Below are 18008 nucleotides of genomic sequence, written 5' to 3'. Positions count from 1 at the left end.
TTTGAGACAACTGTTTACTGTTTTATATGCAGACCATTAAGTTCATTAAAGAACAGGTACATTTTTTAGTGTAGCTTGCCTGATTATGTTAATTGTTGTTGCCTAAAACGGTAATTGTGTATTTTCTTGTTTTTATTGTTTCTGTTTGTATCATTCATTCAAAAATGAGGAAAGTTTATTTTAATACTCAAACTGTATTAACTTCTTGCTCAGCTAAAATTCCTGAAAGAGAAAATCCAAATCCTTTCATGAACAGCAGTGAGCAGCTCTGGACGCACTCAGATCAAATGACTTGTGCTTCTGGTTACTTTTATTTCTTTTGCTATAAAGCCTGAGAGACTGGCCAGGTTGATGAAGTTTGTTCCAGGTTTTCTATGGCAAAACATTTTTCAAGTTTCTCTCACTGCAACAAAGGGTTGCCTGGTGCAGGGTTAGAGGTGCTATCATTACATAAGAGAGCAAAGATCAAGCAAAACCTAAGTTACTAAATCTGGAAAACTTAAATTATCTTAAGATTGTCTGGACCAGTTTTCTCTCTGACTGAATAGTTTGGTGACCAGACTGGTTCATCACAACTCATCACAATGAAAAAAATTTCTTATTAGAAGTCATTTTTCCACTTTCAGGCTTTTCCATTGTGACAAAAATAACATTCCATTTTTTCATGACTAAAATGTTCAATTTCCATGAACTAGATAAATGTAATGAGGTTTTTCCATTACTAAAATTAATTGGTGAAAGCTGCTTCTATGTATGTGTAACACACTTACTATTTTAGTTTTCTTGTTTTTTGTTTTGTTTTTGTGGCAGACAAAATTAATCCATGATTTGTCCAAACAATACATTAAATTCCCAGACATTTAAGAATCCCATGACTTTCCAGGAATTCCATGACCCACAGAAACCCAGAAGAAACCTGGTCAGATGCGGGGACGTTTCCATAATGTATGTTAACTGTCACACTGTGACTGACATCTGATGACATGATGATGAAGTGGACTCCACATATGGAAAAGGTCCAGTAAACTCAACAGTTTTCCCACTTTCCTTGGAATCAGACAGACTGAACAAAGGAGCCAGGCTCAAGTCCCTAACCTGCTGAAGTGTCCTTCACCGAGTCACCGAGTCCCTACCAGCTCCAGAGATGCTGCTCTGTGGCTGACCCTGACCTCTGAGCTTCCTGCAGGGAGATAGAATTCCCCAATATTGGTATCAGTGAAATATGACATTAATCTTACCATCTCTGGAGAGTCTCCGAGACTATGAAACACCTATAAACTATAACAACACAAAACATTTTAGGGGTTTTCTTTTTTTGTTTCAAAGCCACCATTCACGTTCTTCCTTCCACCAGAGTAAAGCCTCATCTAAAATACTGCAACTAACTTAATGGCAAGTTACATTATGAATGGTTATCTTATTCATTTCATATTCTGTTAAAAGTATCAACCCAGACATATGACTAGAAAATGGAAAATATGTAAAAAAAAAAAAAAAAAAAAAATGTAAACTGCATCCTGTCAGAAAAATAAAATGCTCTCACACTTAAATCTGCTTGACTGTGACAAGAAAAAACACTATTTGGTAAATGAAACAGTTATCTGATAGGCTAAGAGGGTTAAGACTTCATCTTTAAATTTCCTGCACTTGTCATTTTCACCAACACAGGTCAAAGTGGCTACATGTCTCGCTCTATGATCCAACAGCGCCCTCTTGTGAGCAAAGGAAGGCATGTGCTTGGTGTGAATGTACAGGACATTATCACTGTTAGACTGTTACACGTCAGATTTGTAGATTCATTTTTAAATCGATGTAACAAGCCCCTAAAAAGTTAAAACATAGAAACAGAAAAAAAACTCCACAGGCAGACTGTAGAAAACAAAACAAAGAGGTTTTAATCCAAAGCAGACCGGTTTGCAAAGGAATCCATTATACAGGGTTAACTTATTTTACACATAAATACAAAGAGAAACACAGGTTACCACAGAATGAACCACACACAATGACATAATAGTCCCTGATGAGTTCACCAAAAGGTTGGTGCTTGGAGGGAAAAAAAAACACCTCATGTTGAGAGTGCCACGGTGCAAAGTTATGTAAAATATAGAGCCTATAAAATTCAGCGTGTCCAGGTTTGTCGCACGCAGCTGCCATCAGCATCTCTGACAGACAGGCTTTCAGCTCCTTTTGTCGAGTCTGTCATTGTCACAGCACAGAGGAGATGGTGAACACATCAGGGACCACAAACAGAGAGGCTAAAGATCAGTAACGAGTATCTTACATTTCTGTTAAGAGGGAACGAAAACGTGAAAAGAGACGTGCAACGCCAACAAAGTTTCAGTAACAGGGTTCCGAAGGGCATTTCTCGTTTCAAACTTCAAGCGCTGGGTAATTCACATTGCACCCTGAAACCGGTCTTGTTTGAGTCCTCAGTGTGGAAGGGAAAAAATGTACCATCAATCATTTTATATTGTTCTTATACAAACATGTATAAGCTGAATAAAGAATATGCAATTTAGCTGTCCCTGGAAATCGCAATCAAGAACTGTATACAGAGTCTGTTGAGTATACAAAAGGATAATAAGTTAGGGCAAGAGGGCAAAAAAAGTTTCTCCTGAGGGGGCAGCTACTGTACAAATGTACAAAATGACCCTTGAACATGTTTACATAAAATAAGAAGGGGTTGAGTGTTTTAACATCCATCTGCACTTGACATACTGTTCAAATTCAACACCTCAATCAACTTCCACAAAACCATCATCGCGACATCCACAGCGCTTTCTAATAAGGATGCACCGATACAAGCTCCCAACAGCACACAGAAAAATTTCCAAGTACATTTTCATACCAGGTTTAAAATGTAACACATCAGAAACGAAAGACAAAGCTACTGGATGTTGGCTCCCTGTAAAAAGGTCAGGTGAGCGGCTTTCTCCATCCAGAAACAGTTACACATCGCTGTACTGTTCAGTTAAAAAAAAAAGAAAAGAAAAGAAAAAGAAAGGATTTTCATTTGTTATTACATTTAAATTCAGATCTGGACATGGAAAGATGGCACCGGTGCATCCACCCCTGCTACATAACACGGGTAAAATTCAATTCAGTCAAGTCACAAAGAGGGAAGGTAGAGGAACTGAGACCTGGTGCATGAAGAAAGGAATCTCAAGGCAAAATAAGAGTCCAACTCTGTACAGGGGCTTTTTTTTTTTTTTTTTTTTTGCTGTTCATAAATGCTAAATTGATATAATCCTGCATATCTCTTTATAGACTACCAAAGTCAAGCATTTTCCCATATTTGGAATGGTGATAAAAGACTTCCTCATGAGAAGTTTCTGTTGAGCAGAATTACTTTAAGCACAGGTCAGCAAAAACTGTGCATGAAACCAAGCTGATCAATTCATAAGTTACTTAATGCCCCTTTAACACACACACACACACACACACACACACACACACACACACACACACACACACACACACACTTCTGAAAATGTGTAATTTCCAAGACATCCGTGCAGCTAGTATGTGATAGCGCGCTGATGTGTTAATTTTTAACAGCAATAATGTTGATGCTAATCGTTTTCAAAAGCACACACTGGCTCAGTTCCTCTCCTTGTTCACTGGTTAACACAGATTTACACTGTGCCGAGGACACCATGATTAATCTCCGCATTCAAGTGACCAAACACACGCTACGATGAGACAGGTCGAGAGGAGCTGACTGCATTGATTTCTGCTCGTTTCCACTTCAGAAATTACATACCAATACTCTCTTCCGACTTTCATAAAACCATCAACAACCCAAAATACCCAACCTCTTTTGAATAAAAAAAGAAAGAAAAACTCTGTAGACCAGCTGTAAAAATAAAAAAGTAAAAAGTAAAAACATAAAACAATGATTAAAAAGTTTTAGCCTCATGACAAACTGGGAATGTAACATTTCATATTTGACATTCACATACAGGGATTCCAGTGATTTATTTGTTTTTTTTAAGTTAGCAAGAACCTCAGTCCTGATCACTGGTACTGGATCAGCACTCCTGTGACCACCCAGAAAGTGAAGAGTGTAATAAATTAGATTATTGATCCCCCAAGCTTAAAGGTCAGTCTATAGTTTGGCAATCACGAATCACCAAACTATACCCTGACCTTTAGCTTCATTTGAACTTTGTACATTCAAACATTTTGAAGCCAAACTCTTCGAATATTCTCCCAATGAAGTAAGCATTATTCAACACTTATTAAAGGGCAATACCACCCATTTTAAGAAGTACCTCCAGTTCTACTAACGGCCCAAGCGCAGCCAGGTCAACGTCTATGAGCATGAACACTTCTCCTCCAAAACCACGAGACCAACACTCAGCAGGTTCTGTGGTCAAATTGTACCACTGCCAGATCAGCTGACTGATCTTGTGAAGTTATGCAGTTTGTCCACATTTATTCATATAAATTCTAAATTATGGTGCTGTTATCATTTCAAAACATAACTGGGAACACTGACCCCCTTTTTCTACAGTATTCACAGTTGGGTGGTCAGTCTTCATGTCATCACAGATGAAAAGATGGGACAAATTCCCTTCTCTTGTTCACATCTATGGAGGAAAGCAATTCATAAACATGGGCCAAACTTTCCTGGGGCGTAGTACTGCTGAAAAAAAAAAAAAAAAAAAAAAAAAAAAAAAAAGAGCTGAAACCACAACTGACTGATCCCATATAGTCCTAAAATGTTTCATTAGAATAAAAAAAATATACTAGTAGTTAAAAAACATACACATGCTGTACAACATATACACATATTCTACACTACAACATACCGTAGGCTCAGTGAGCTAGTGGTTATAGGTTCTGAACAGGTGCTAAAAAATAATAATAATAATAATAATAAACATGTTTCAAGGAATAACTGGTATAAGCAGGCCCCAGCCAAGCCAAGAAAAGACAAAACAGAGATCCTGGCTGCATGTATCATTAAAACTCGTTCCCACGTCCAATCATGATACAATGCATTCATCAAGATTAAAAACAAAAGTTTTTAAAACGTCCGCCTGGCCTAAGATCAGCCAGGCTCAGTCAGACTGACAACCAGTTCAAAAGTAATGCAGAAAACAGCTTAATCATAATGCCTCGACTTTATAAAATTTAAAAGTAACAATATTAAAAATAGAAAGTTAATCTTCACGATGTGATCATAAGATCAAATTTGCACTTCTGCCTGCAGCAGTTCAAGACTTTGTTCATCTATTTTGCCCAGAACCTGGGTGCTGGGAAATAATGCATCAACATCTATCATCTTTCAAGCAGTAATGAAATAATTAACATGGTACACAATGATGCTGTCTAGATTAATGATAGATTGTAAATACATTGAAAATCCCTAATAAAATGAGATGTGGGCATATTAGGGAATATTACCTGAAAATAACATCAAACTGACAGCTCAATGTGTGAATATTCTAGTAAATGTAACAGCATTATCAAAACACCTTCTCATGTTTACTGAAGGCTTAATTTTGTCCATACAGGCCTAAGTGAGCCACAAACTGAAGCCAAAATTCAACTCTTCACCCCCTGAAGTACATTAGCTTCACTGGGATTCATGAAGTTGATTTTCAGTTTTGTAAACAGTGACACAGCATGAAAAACAACCAGGGGCTGAAAGAAAACAGGAATCCTGGCCTTGGCTTGGCTGGTCCAACAAAAGCTAATGCTGCTGTATTAGTCACTGTAAAATAGTTATTAGGGGGAAAAAAACACACTAACACAATGATTAAACAGTGGAGTAATACTGTCCAAGTCCCGTCCCAGAAAGGCATGAGGAGGAGCCTACACTGAGATCTCTGCAGCGGGAGAGAAACACATCCTGGAGAGAGAGGGAGAGTCCTGGGGAGGAGAGGAAGCAGAAGAAAGAGGGAAAAATGGAGAGGAGGGAGGAGACATGGAGGAAGGGAAGGAGAAATAGGATGGGACCATGGAAAGAAAGGTGGTTAATTATTCAATTATTGTTGTCTTTTCAAAGATTTCTCGAAGTTCCATGACCCATGTGAGCCCTGTGTGACGCTGATCCAGAACGCGTTACTTTTACACACTGGGAAATGATGTAATCATCCAAACCTGCAAAGATAATACTTACAGTGCAAACAAATAAATTAAAAAAAACAAATGTTCATCTTAACAGAGGCTTTAGCATTTGACTCAGAGGGTGTGCTCACATTAAATATGTTGCAGAGGATTACTTAAACACTAGGGTAAGGCTATTATAGTAAACTAAAGTTAAACTAAAAACTAAAACTAGTAGTGGGGAAAAAAAACGTTTTAGTTAACTGAAATAAAAATAGACTTTAGACTTTAGGCAACAGAAACAGCACTGTGTACAAAACAAACTAAAATAAAATACTAATAGATAATGTCTTCAGCTTTCATCTGTCAGTTTGGTCAAATGTGTGAGCACAAGAAGCACGAGGAGGTATCAGCACTGATGTTTATTGAGACTGGAACGTCAACATGACTGTTTTTGTTTACAAGCCGTGTTTCACTTGGAATTGAGCAGAGTGAACCTACTGACCAAATATATTTAAAAACCAATAAATATTTTTTTTATTTTTTTTTTTACCCTGAAAACTTTTCCATGGGTGTGATGGCACGCCTGTATCTAGGACTGTGTGTTGTGAAATGATTTTCTGGTGTTATTGGGTGAAGATTAAGGGGCCCGTTGTGCCGTACCTTGGAGACCTTCAGATCTTTCTGCTTACTGAAAGCCAAGTCTGAGGTCTTCACCACCAGCCCCGCCTTCCCCAGCACAGGAGTCTTCAAAGGACTGCCAACCTACACACACACACACACACACACACACACACACACACACACACACACACACACACACAAATTTTAAAAATTAAAAAATAAATAAAAACATCCTCATGTATGAGTTTTGGGTGATGTACTAATTTTCTGGAAAAAGGAAAAAAAAAGTATCACTTACAACATTCTTATGCACATAAGAAATTAGATTATTGTGAGGAAATCAGGTAACGTGTTTACATGCATTACTCTGATTACTCAAAAGCTCCGCAGACATGCACTCTCCAATAATTTTTTGTTTCCTTATATTTTCAACAGATGCCGTGTTGACACAAAATGATTTAGCATTCTTCGGTGAATGTAGACCTGTGAGTTTTTGCTCTCTCAGGCGTTGTGTTTCTTTATGCACTCTCTTTTCCAGCACATGCGCAAACAGAAACATCAATCAGATATGTAAGCAGTGGTTTACATGGCACAATAATAAGGTTTCTGCTGGAGGAATGTAGCTGCCTTAATCCTGATTTCTCTTAATCCATTTCCTCGATAATGGAAACTGGATTTCTCATTTACATATACACTATATACTTTCTGTATATAGTGACTAATCGTCTTCCTTAAGTGCATGTGAATGCAGTCACTGAAATGCTGTCAAAATCAAGGAACCTGAGTTCCTTGATGTTGAAAAAGTAAAGAAAGTCAACAGCCTACTGCATAGTAAAAATGGCTCACCGCCTGCAGCATAATGTTCTCTTTGCCGGGTTTTCCTGTTGCCTTGGTGACAATATCCGGGGAAACATGCCTGACCCTCCTGTCCGTGGTCAACTGCTCGCCCCGTGCTTTACGCTGTGCCAGACAATTAGTTTAGAAACACAGGCAAATGACAAGAAAAAAATATCCTGGCTTTGATTTATGATGCATGCCATATGTATGATTTTTTTACTATTAAAAGCTAAAAGATTTTTTACGCAAAACTTCACCTGCCTTATCAGTCCACATCAGAAACTGGGGCTGCTACAGAGAAGAGCCTCTCATCCCCACTGAGACACATCAGATTCACTCTATTTGCCCAAACCTCAACCCACAGGAAGCAATGAATCCAATTCAAAGAGTGATATCCTGTCATCCCATTATTCACTGACCAGCCAGGTGGGTAAACATGAATTTACAGTGTACAGTTTACAGACATCACAAAAACAGGATTTCTGGGCCTTAAAATTCAAATTTCTCCAACAGTTAACTCTCGCTGACATTTGTCGCCATCAACATGCCAAGGTTTCTGGGTAAAGCCTTGATGTAATGCTGTCATTATTAGTAGTGATGGATCATTCGAATACATGCCAAATACACAACACTTTCCAATACAAAAAAAAAATCCTGATAATCATATCATTTCAAAAACATTTTATGAATACATCCATCCAAAAAAACTGTGACAACATGCATTTTCTGACTAATATGATGTGTGGTGAGAGTACCTGAGAAACATGACACTGAACTGGCCTCTGCACCATAGGGCTGAAAGCTTATTCTTTACAACAAGTTAACATAATATCTGAAAAAGGGGGTGAGTCCGAAACACAATCAAATAAATGGTTACATAAGGACATATTTTTTTCGGCCACAGTCTAAATTCCATGCTCTCCTCTCACTTCATCTACTTCAGTAAGATCTGAAAATGATCATCTTCATTTCCAGTACTTTCTGTGGCTGTCCAGAGCTGTTAAGAGCACTGTACCTTGATGAGCCCACCGAAGGAGCGTGAACGGGGGTGTTTCTTGACGGGGCCTGGGGGCGTCTCGTGATGCTTGTTGCTGGGGGTCTCTGAGGTGGTCTGCTTGGCTAACTGGACGTAGAGAAGAGAGTGTAACACTTTCATCTTACAAAACAGGGAAAAATACTAAGTGATCATGGCTCAACACAATTAAATAAGATCTTAAAAATTGTCCTCATGAAACAGTGGGAAAGATATAGGCTTAGAGTTAAAAATGGAGAAAAAAAAATTAAAGCAAAACAAATTAGTCCTTATAACTAAGACAACAACAAAAAAAGTTCCTCTGGAGTATTGCAGTCAATAGAGACTGTGTGCCCTGTTAATGTAAGGATTAGATTTATTGCTTTATTTGTTTATTTGTCTGGAACGGTGCACATTAATAACCATTTGAAGTGTAAATGTGCCAGGGTTAACCAAAGTAATTTTCATCTTCAGTCCCTAGTCAGAATGTTAAAGCGTCAGTTATTTTGGGTGGTTTATTAAGGACAGGTATCTAATTACGATTACATCCTAATGACGGTGTGGTAAAAACATGGTGGCTTTTTACTTAAGTTTGCAAAAACGATGATTGATTCTGCTTGTTTGGAGTACCTGGAACATTTTTTCCTGCACAATTTTCAGCTTTTAGCTCAAGGTCTAATCCAGACGGCCAAATGTACAATAAAATAACATTTTTTATGTCAATTTTTTCATTTGTAGCCATCCAGCCAGCTTGACTGCATGGCAATAAAAACTCCTAGAAACGCACAAGTGCCAATTTCACAATCAGCCCAATACTAGTAATAGAAATAACATTGGTCTGATCCAGATATTGTTTTTTTGTTTGTTTGTTTGTTTTTTATAAAGGTTATATGATTTAGTACCGATTGTCTGCAGATATATCAATCCACCCTCAACACAAGCAGAATGAACAGAACCTGTCGGATGAGTTTCTTCTTCTTGGCGGAGTCCGGCATGTTATGGTGCACATGTCTGAAGAGCTCCTTCAGAGCCTCCTCAGTGTGATGCTGGGCCGGTGACTGGTACTGCTGATCGGAGCCGAGGCCCAGAACAGCCGGCCTCTTCAGCGGCACGCCTGCCCGCCGAACAGGAGAGCTGCTCATAGCCAGAAGCTCCAGATCATCCTAAATGAGGAGGAGGAGTGTGTAAGGAAGGAGAACGTCATGATGACACCCCAGTGTGTTCAGCGCAAATTTATCTCCAGTCCAGCAATTTCATAGCTGAAATGTTATATATATTTATTTACCAAAACCTAAAATGAACCAGAATGGCAATTTGTACACCAATTAGTATAAATACATTATTCAAAACACTTGTCTGTCACCTAAATATCAATTACAAGTTGCAGAATAACAGAATTTTAACGTCTGCAGAACACATAAAAAATTTTCTCAGCAGCATGTTTGCCTGAGCATATATTTTACAGCATTGACGACGGATGTCACTGTCGTCCGTAAGATCATCTGAAAAAATATGCCCAAGATATTTAAATTCCCTCGACATGTCTAAGGAGCCCTCTGAGAGGTAAAAGACAAGAAAAATTGATTTCCTATCCTCCTTAGATCTCACAACCATGATCCTGCTTTTTTTGGCATTATAGTTAATGTCATCTTCTTTGCCATATTGTGTGCATATCCTCAACAATTGTTGTAACCCAGCAGTATACGGAGAGAGTACAACCAGGTCGTCTGCATACATAAGATGGTTGACAACATAATCTCCTACATTACAACCCGTTTTACATTCATTTAGCTGTTTTGAAAGGTCATCCACATATACATTAAAAAGAAAGGGAGATAAAATTCCTCCTTCCTCCTCCTAACAAAGGTCTACCCTGAACATACCAACACCATTCGGCTTGCACCCAAAACCTCCTGCAAACTCACCTAGAGTAATCCAGTGTAAACTCCCTCCACTCACCTTGGCCTGGAGACTCTTGGTCCCAGTGAAGTGCATTTTAGCATGTTCCCTCAGGTAGACTGGAGCCTGGAGAAAACACAGCAGACAGCACAAAATAAAACACTCCTTTCTGCAGTATCTGTGATCCTGTTCATTTGTCTGGCTTTGATCTTGTGAACTTGTTTGTTCTACTAGCCATTGACACGTTCCAATTATGTATTATCATAAGATGGCAAATAAAGGTAATCTGAATCTGAATCTGAATGGGGTCCCACTGTATTCTAGATTCATGCAGCCCTGTGAAACAGTTAATGTGAAATAGTGAAAACAAGATTTTGGGATTCAAAAGGAGTCTGTAGGCGTGTGCATGTGTGTGTGGTCAATAATCACCCTGAAGAGTTTCTGGGAATGTTTGATGAGGAAGGCCATGCCGTTGTTCAGTTTCTTCAGATTGTCCTTCAGATCACCAGCTGTCATCTGGAGCAGGACAGATAAACACTCAGATTATTCTACTGTATTACTCTACTTAAAGCTGCAGTTATCAAGTTTCTTGGATCTGTTGGTTTTGTGCCCATCTATTTGCAGTAATTGCTCATTGCAGTGTTGCTGTTCTGCACTTCCCAGAGTTCACCTGCCAATAAAACAGTGTGGGTGGCACTGTGATGCCTGAGTTTCTGTAAGTAGTGCTCTTTTCTTCGTCTGTGCAAGTCATGGTGGCTATCACTGCTCTTGCTAACTATCTAGTCCTTGTATTTATAACAAAGAAGGTGTTGTGGCTGCTACCAGAAAGGCATCACTCCCTGTGCCCGAGAGGTTTTTCCGGGTAAAGATCTGCACAGAACAGTCAGCCATTAGTAATAAAACAGTGTTTTATTACTAATACAATAGCATTACAGTGTGAAAACATACAATACATGTTTTTATGAAGCCTATTCAAGACTAGCTTGGCACATACGCTGCCCCAGTTTGTTACTCGGTGGTGCTGTCTGTGCTTGCTGTTGTAGGTTTTCTACCTTCTAAGCCAAAGGGAATACCACTGCCCTTTTCTCTGGTCATGTAGCACCAATTTCCAAAATATTTGTGCCTTTCGACTATACAGACGGCCCAGATTTATGAAAAGACCATCATTCCAGCAGTGAATTATTCCTTCACTATAGGAGAACACATTGAGAATTAGTGCTGAAACCATTCCTAGATTAGTCAATTGACAGAAAATAATCAATTATATTTTCAGTAAAGGATTAATGGTTTTAAGTAATATATCAAATAATAATTCCCAACATTTGCTGACTGCAGTTCCACTAAGATCACTGAGATGTCTGTCTTTTCTCCGTTCACATTATTATGAAATTAATATTTTTTGAGGCTGCTGGTCAGACTAAGGAAACAATTCGACGATATTAGGCTTTACACGATCAGGATTTTTGGGGCCGATCACCGATCAGTGGCTTTAAATAAACCGATCACCGATCCGATCACATGAGGGAGCAATTTGTCGATTTAAATAACTTGTTTATTTACTGTATATAATTATGTACCGTTTACTGAGTATCAGCAATCATCTGTCATCATCAATTATCTGTCTCAGACACTATGAAGAAGTCCCACACCACCGACATGTTTCTTTGAATCCGACCGCGAATGATTCAAGATTCAAAAAACTTTATTGTCCGTCACATAGTGACAGGGCTCAAAACTAACATGGCGGTGGTGTGGAACTTCTTCGGAGTAAATGAGACAGATAAAACAATGCAACGGGACCATCTGCAAAAAGTTTCAACACGACAATGACGTCATTGATCGGATCGGCGAATTAAGATATTACAGCCGATCACACAAATTGCATAAAATGCAAAATATCAGCCGATCCGATATATCCAATCAGATCGGTGGAAAGCCTAGACGACATCACTTTGAACTCTGCTGGCTTCCCATGATACCTTGTTATTATTTTTGGCACTTTATACACAAAATGACTTAAAAAATAAATCTACTGAATATATAATCTGTGTATCAATTGATAAAGAATATAATCACTGGCTGCAGTACGACCAAGAACATCTATTCTGGTCAGAGATTTTAGTATAAATTCCGGACTAAGACACGTCCAATACTAAATATCTCCTCAGATGGGGAGTCGCAACACAAAATCTTATCCAATGGGGTTTCATCACATCAGCTTAGCAGGTTTGGGAAAACCCTGTTACAGAATAGAAAGCTCACATGTCTGGGCCAGAGGACGTGCGGGGCAAACATGAGGGCCAGGTTGAAGGCGGACATCTTGTTTTTGTCCTGCTGCTTGGCGGTGTGGTAGAGCAGGTCCAGCAGCAGCTTGAGAAGCGAGCGGTTGGCCTGGGGCAACAGCAAGAAGAGGAGCTGCAGGGCCTCAATCTGACGCTCCTTGTCGGGCACAACCGTCTTGTTACCCTGCTCGTCGAACAGAGTCATGTCTGGAGGAGGGATACAGAAACAGTATCTTTCACTGAGTCTCCATATGGTAACACAAGACTGTTACTGTTTTGTTTTTTTAAACCATTTAATTTTCTGTAAAATATTGCATACTTAGTGGTGTACTTCATGGCGTACAAATTAAAAACAATGAAGGTAAGTAGAACGGACAGGTAACACTTGGAGGAATAAATTCCCTACAGTGACAGAAATGATGAATTTTATAACAAAATTGTTCAATATGTCAAAATGAGTAAAATAAGTGCCATGTTGAAAATAAGCTACATTAGCCTTTAAACGTACACAAGAGCGGTGCAAGCCTGCATTCATAGATCACAAACACTGAAAACCGATCATAGTATCAGAGTCAAAGCATCTGGACTATAGATGTGATAAATCAAGTTCCTTTCCAAAGAGAAACATCCACCATTTAAATAAGAGGGATGCACTGGTTGCAATTTGGGGTTTTTATGACAGCCTTACTTTCTGATACTGAGCTTGTAATCACCATGCATTTTATTACACACAGAAGTTTAAATGTATCTAACAAAATGATATATATAACAAAGACTTGTTTGCCTTGAGTATTTGTTACATCAAAAAAAAGGATCTTTCATCTCCAAATAAATCTAAAGATCAAACTCTGAATGATATCTCTCTGCATAAAAAATAACGGACAGACATTGGAAATAAATGTAATGTCATGTGTTGAGTGTCACATGAAGTGTTATTTGATGGGAACAACATTTCTCTTTTGGACTTTTAATTTTTTAATTATTTGATTGAGGGTGGCTACATGCAATCAGCGACCAGCTACACAAATAGTCGATTTCTTTGCCATAAAAAAAAAAAAAAAAAAAAAAAAAAAAAAAAAAAATTAATTAATTAATTAATTAATAAATCTGGCTACTGGAAGATCGATTAGCGCATCACTATCGAGTTTTTTTTTTTTTTTTTTTTTTTTTTTTTTATAAAATCATACAGCCAATCAGACAGTTTTTTTGGTTTGCCAACATGTAAGTGAAGCATATTATACATTTTTTTGTAGTTTTCAAATAGAGGAACATATTTTATTTTCTTTCTTTTTTTCCAGTTTTAGCCTAAAAAAAACATTGCATCCACCATTTTTGAAAGCACAATCTGCTTTTTGGGGATTTTTGAATGCTGTGTCTGTGTACCAACCTGCTATCTTGAGGTGTGCGTGGAAGTGTCTGTGTGTGAGCAGGGGCTCAGGCAGTTCTCCGAGGAAGGTTTTCAACAGCGTGGCCACATCATTGGGGTGGAAGTCACCGGACTGCAGGTCAACATCGGCCCCACTGTTGAGCAGCTCCCTCAGGGCCTGCTGCCGGACGCTGTTCCCTGGCACCCGGAACAGACCCTCCACATGCAGATCTGGATGGACAAGAGCAAACAATGTCCAACTTGTAAAAACTCCCAAGTCTAATCAATCATTTAATAGCCAATTTCCCCTCTGGATCAATAAAGTACTTCTGATGCTGAATAGCAATTCTGAGAGTAATTTTTGTTTAAATTAAATCATAACTCTTTCCACGATGCTTCAACATTTAAAACACCAACAGTTAGTTGCTGCAGTTGTTTGCCTTTGTAGTGCCAAGCTGTCAGAGTACAGGATCTCACGATTATTGTGACAGAGTAATCAGTGTATTTTTACTGGACCACTCACTCTTGCTGAGGTACTCGATGAGCTGGTAGATCTGTGCAATGCTGCCCTCTGACAAAGGAGTCCCAAACACAATGCCCTTATCTGTGACAGGAACAGAAAACACAAGCATGACATGAATACAGTCTATTTACAGACTTTTCTAGAAAGTCAGCCCTTCTTATTGCTGCTCGACATTTCATTAGTTCAGTCTCCTCACGTACAGCTAAGGCAATAAATATTTTAACTGGGAAACACTTCTTTTATTTGAAAATGGGCTGGAAGTCAGGAAGCAGCATACTACCCCCTACACACACACGCACAGCCCATCCCCAAATCTTCTGAATACAGGACATATAGAGTCACCCCACTGCCATCTGCTAGTTTCCTCTAAATTCTTTTTCAGACATGGTTCATGCTAGATAAATCGCAAACTACTGATTCACAAATGAATTTGTGTTTGGTACACCAGCTCTGAATGGCACACTATTTTTTTTTATTACAAAAACAATAAATAAACGGATTATCTATAGAGGAAACCCTTTATGCGACGTTTTCCCATGGTGTAAATGCTGTCTTAGAAACTTCTTCACATTGACAAGAATACAATTCTAATGGAATCACTTAATGCTTGCATTTTATTGGCATTATAGGGAATATTGGAAAATAGGGAAATTCTAAAATACTGAATATCAGCATGCTGTGTATTAACAACTTCTGCCTGAAAATATAGCTTTGGGGATCAGTAAGGAAGGAAGACTGGATTTCTGAGTGGAGTCTGATGTGCCTCTCTCTTACTTACGAGGAGAAAGAGAAAATATCAGCCATTTAGGCAACTGCTTGTTATAAATATTTAAAGACGCCTGGCTGACCACTGACCTTTGCGTTTAAGGAAGTTGAAAGAGCGAAAGAAGCCTCCACCGTTTCCATTTGTCGGGGTCTTAGGTCCCTCCTCTCCCAGGAGCTGGGCGAACTCTGTCCCCGGCAGGTCGATGAGGCGTGTGACATTACTAAGCACCAGCTCCAGGAAAACCTCTGGCCTTTCATGGCGGAGCTTCTCTACAAAAAAGTCTGGGTTGAAGATGATGGGCGGGTGGCCAGCGTGAGAGTCTGCTGGTGACTGCTCCTCGTGATTGATGACCATGTTGCGAACTGTAACGTTACTTCTGAGGAAGAGAGACAGATAATACATTAGGAGTGGGGGTGGGGGGGATTGATTCACTTAAGTATCACACTTCTTTTTATTATGAGTTTTAATCGATTTAAAATAAAGATATCATGTCAAACTAGGCAACCTAAGGAATTCATTGGTACCAAGTGTATCATGTTAGGTTGTCGGCAAGGGGGCTAAATATCGTATCTCCAAAGTTTGGCAAAATTTTGGCAAGGGAAAAACTGTCATGGCCATTTTCAAAGCGGTCCCTTGATCCTTTTGCAGACATGCCCACCTTCTGCTTATCCCATGCAGTTTAAATATGTTCTTTTGGCCTGTTGTAAAATGGTGTATGTGTGCAGACTGGGGCCTAAACAGTCTTGGTGTTGCATCAACTGGGTTTGGCTAGAAAGGTGAGACTCTTGTGGATTCAATGAGCCACATTTGATTCAAGGGTGATGATGTTAGCCCCCATAGAAGCCATTTCACAGTAGTGAGACCACTGACCTTGACATCACAGTATAAAATGACCTATAGTGACCTCACAGCTTCATCAAACTTTACCTCCACAAAGTAGAGAATGATTCAAAAAACAAAAATTACAATATAACATAATAAAAAAGTCACAATACATATCAAATCGGCACCCAAGTACTGTGATAGTATTAACTCCGGAGACAAACATACACTACTCACAAAAAGTTAGGGATATTCGGCTTTCGGGTGAAATTTCAGGATGAACCTAAAATGCATTATAACCTTTCCAGGTGAACTTAATGTGACCTTCTGTAAACTTTTGAATGCACATGTCCAACTGTTCAGTGTTTCAGTACTTTTTGCACAAGTTGCTGTTCTCTAACAAGGAGCTTAACAGCAAAATTCACATCAGGTGTTTGATGCTCCAGCTCATTGAGGTCGTATCATTAGGGAACGGCTGCTGGAGGCTGGGGTACCTCAGATGGAGTGGCCTGCACTTTCTCAGACCTGAATCCCATAGAAAACCTATGGGATCAGCTGAGTCACCGTGTAGAGGCTCGGAGCTCTGTACCCCAGAACCTCAATGTCCTGAGGGCCGCCCTTCAAGAAGAGTGGGATGCCATGCCTCAGCAGACAATAAGTCGACTTGTGAACAGCAGGAGACTTCGTTGTCAAGCTGTAATTGATGCTCAAGGGCACATGACAAGTTATTGACACTGACATTTTTTGTTGTGGTATACCCACCACTGTTGTTGGCTTTTGTTTCAAGAAATTGTTTGAGATGAGGAAATCACCAGTGTATGCTTCTACTTAAATGCCCTACTTTCATGATATAATATCACTGTAGCATGAACATTTTACATTTTCCATAAATTTCACCCAAAAGCCAAATATCCCTAACTTTTTGTGAGTAGTGTATCTTCCCAGCGCTATAACACATACTGCCCCACTCTTTGTATGAGACAAGATGTCACTCATGTCACATTAGTGATCCACCAAGCAGGATTATTTTATAAAATCCAACTAACTGACGCCTTTTTGATTTCCCGGATGGATTTAAGCCCACTTGTGTATTTTGGTGGAATGAGATTATAAAAGTCATATGCAAACCAGTCGTAAAAGTTGACAAGTGCTTCATGGACCGTGAGTGTTGGATTTACGTGGAGACAATAAACAGATGGCTACAAGAAAACAAAACATGCAAGTATAGCTTTGTCTTAACATAAGTGGATTTACTCACTATGCCCCATGAACCACAGAAAAATAAAAAGTAAAGCAAATAGCTGCGTGCTTACCGTGGCACCATAAACCATACAACGTTAAAGGTTTAAGGGTTAGCTTAGCTTAAGGTAAAGTGTTAGTTCGCTGATAGCAAGCTGAAGAAGCCTCTGCTGACGTGTTTAATTCAAAGATGAAAATGTATACTAACTTCTTTAGCATAACCGTCGAATTGGCTAATCCGTAAACACCGTCTGGCGACCAAACTGTAACTTACGTGAACGTTTATTCTAGCTAGCATACGCTAACTGTTAGCTAACATTCACTTGCAGCCTCTGGCCGGGGTGAAGTGACAGTTACCTGCTTGTCAATCAGCCACACTGACGCAGTAAACGTTAACCAACTGTAACTTAACTTCGACATAAACAGCGAGTACGCCCGATACTTCGTCAATGTGAGTAATATTAACATATAATAATAACGTATTCAGCCCTTTCTTACCTCCTATTTTGTGTGTTTTCATCGATGTCCTTACCAGCAGCCATGTTCAGTTTGAATCCGCCGCTGTTGTCCCATAGGCCCCG

At 39.2% G+C, this 18008-nt stretch overlaps 1 protein-coding gene across 1 annotated transcript; it reads right to left on the bottom strand.

Moving 5' to 3' along the window:
* Positions 1–4630: 4630 nt before the first annotated feature.
* arhgap19 (Rho GTPase activating protein 19) lies at positions 4631–17981 on the bottom strand. The gene is made up of 12 exons (XM_030061228.1): positions 17926–17981; positions 15456–15742; positions 14601–14681; positions 14099–14308; positions 12692–12918; positions 10859–10945; positions 10490–10555; positions 9487–9693; positions 8534–8641; positions 7528–7641; positions 6721–6822; positions 4631–5880 (listed from the first exon to the last, which is right to left on the bottom strand). The coding sequence occupies exons 1-12, from the start codon at positions 17967–17969 to the stop codon at positions 5824–5826; spliced, it is 1590 nt and encodes a 529-aa protein (XP_029917088.1). The 5' UTR covers positions 17970–17981; the 3' UTR covers positions 4631–5823.
* Between the last annotated feature and the right edge of the window lie 27 nt (positions 17982–18008).

The sequence above is a fragment of the Myripristis murdjan genome, chromosome 1 (genome assembly GCF_902150065.1).
Source record: "Myripristis murdjan chromosome 1, fMyrMur1.1, whole genome shotgun sequence".
In the NCBI taxonomy this organism is placed as follows: domain Eukaryota; kingdom Metazoa; phylum Chordata; class Actinopteri; order Holocentriformes; family Holocentridae; genus Myripristis; species Myripristis murdjan.
This window is presented reverse-complemented; position numbering and strand designations above follow the sequence as displayed.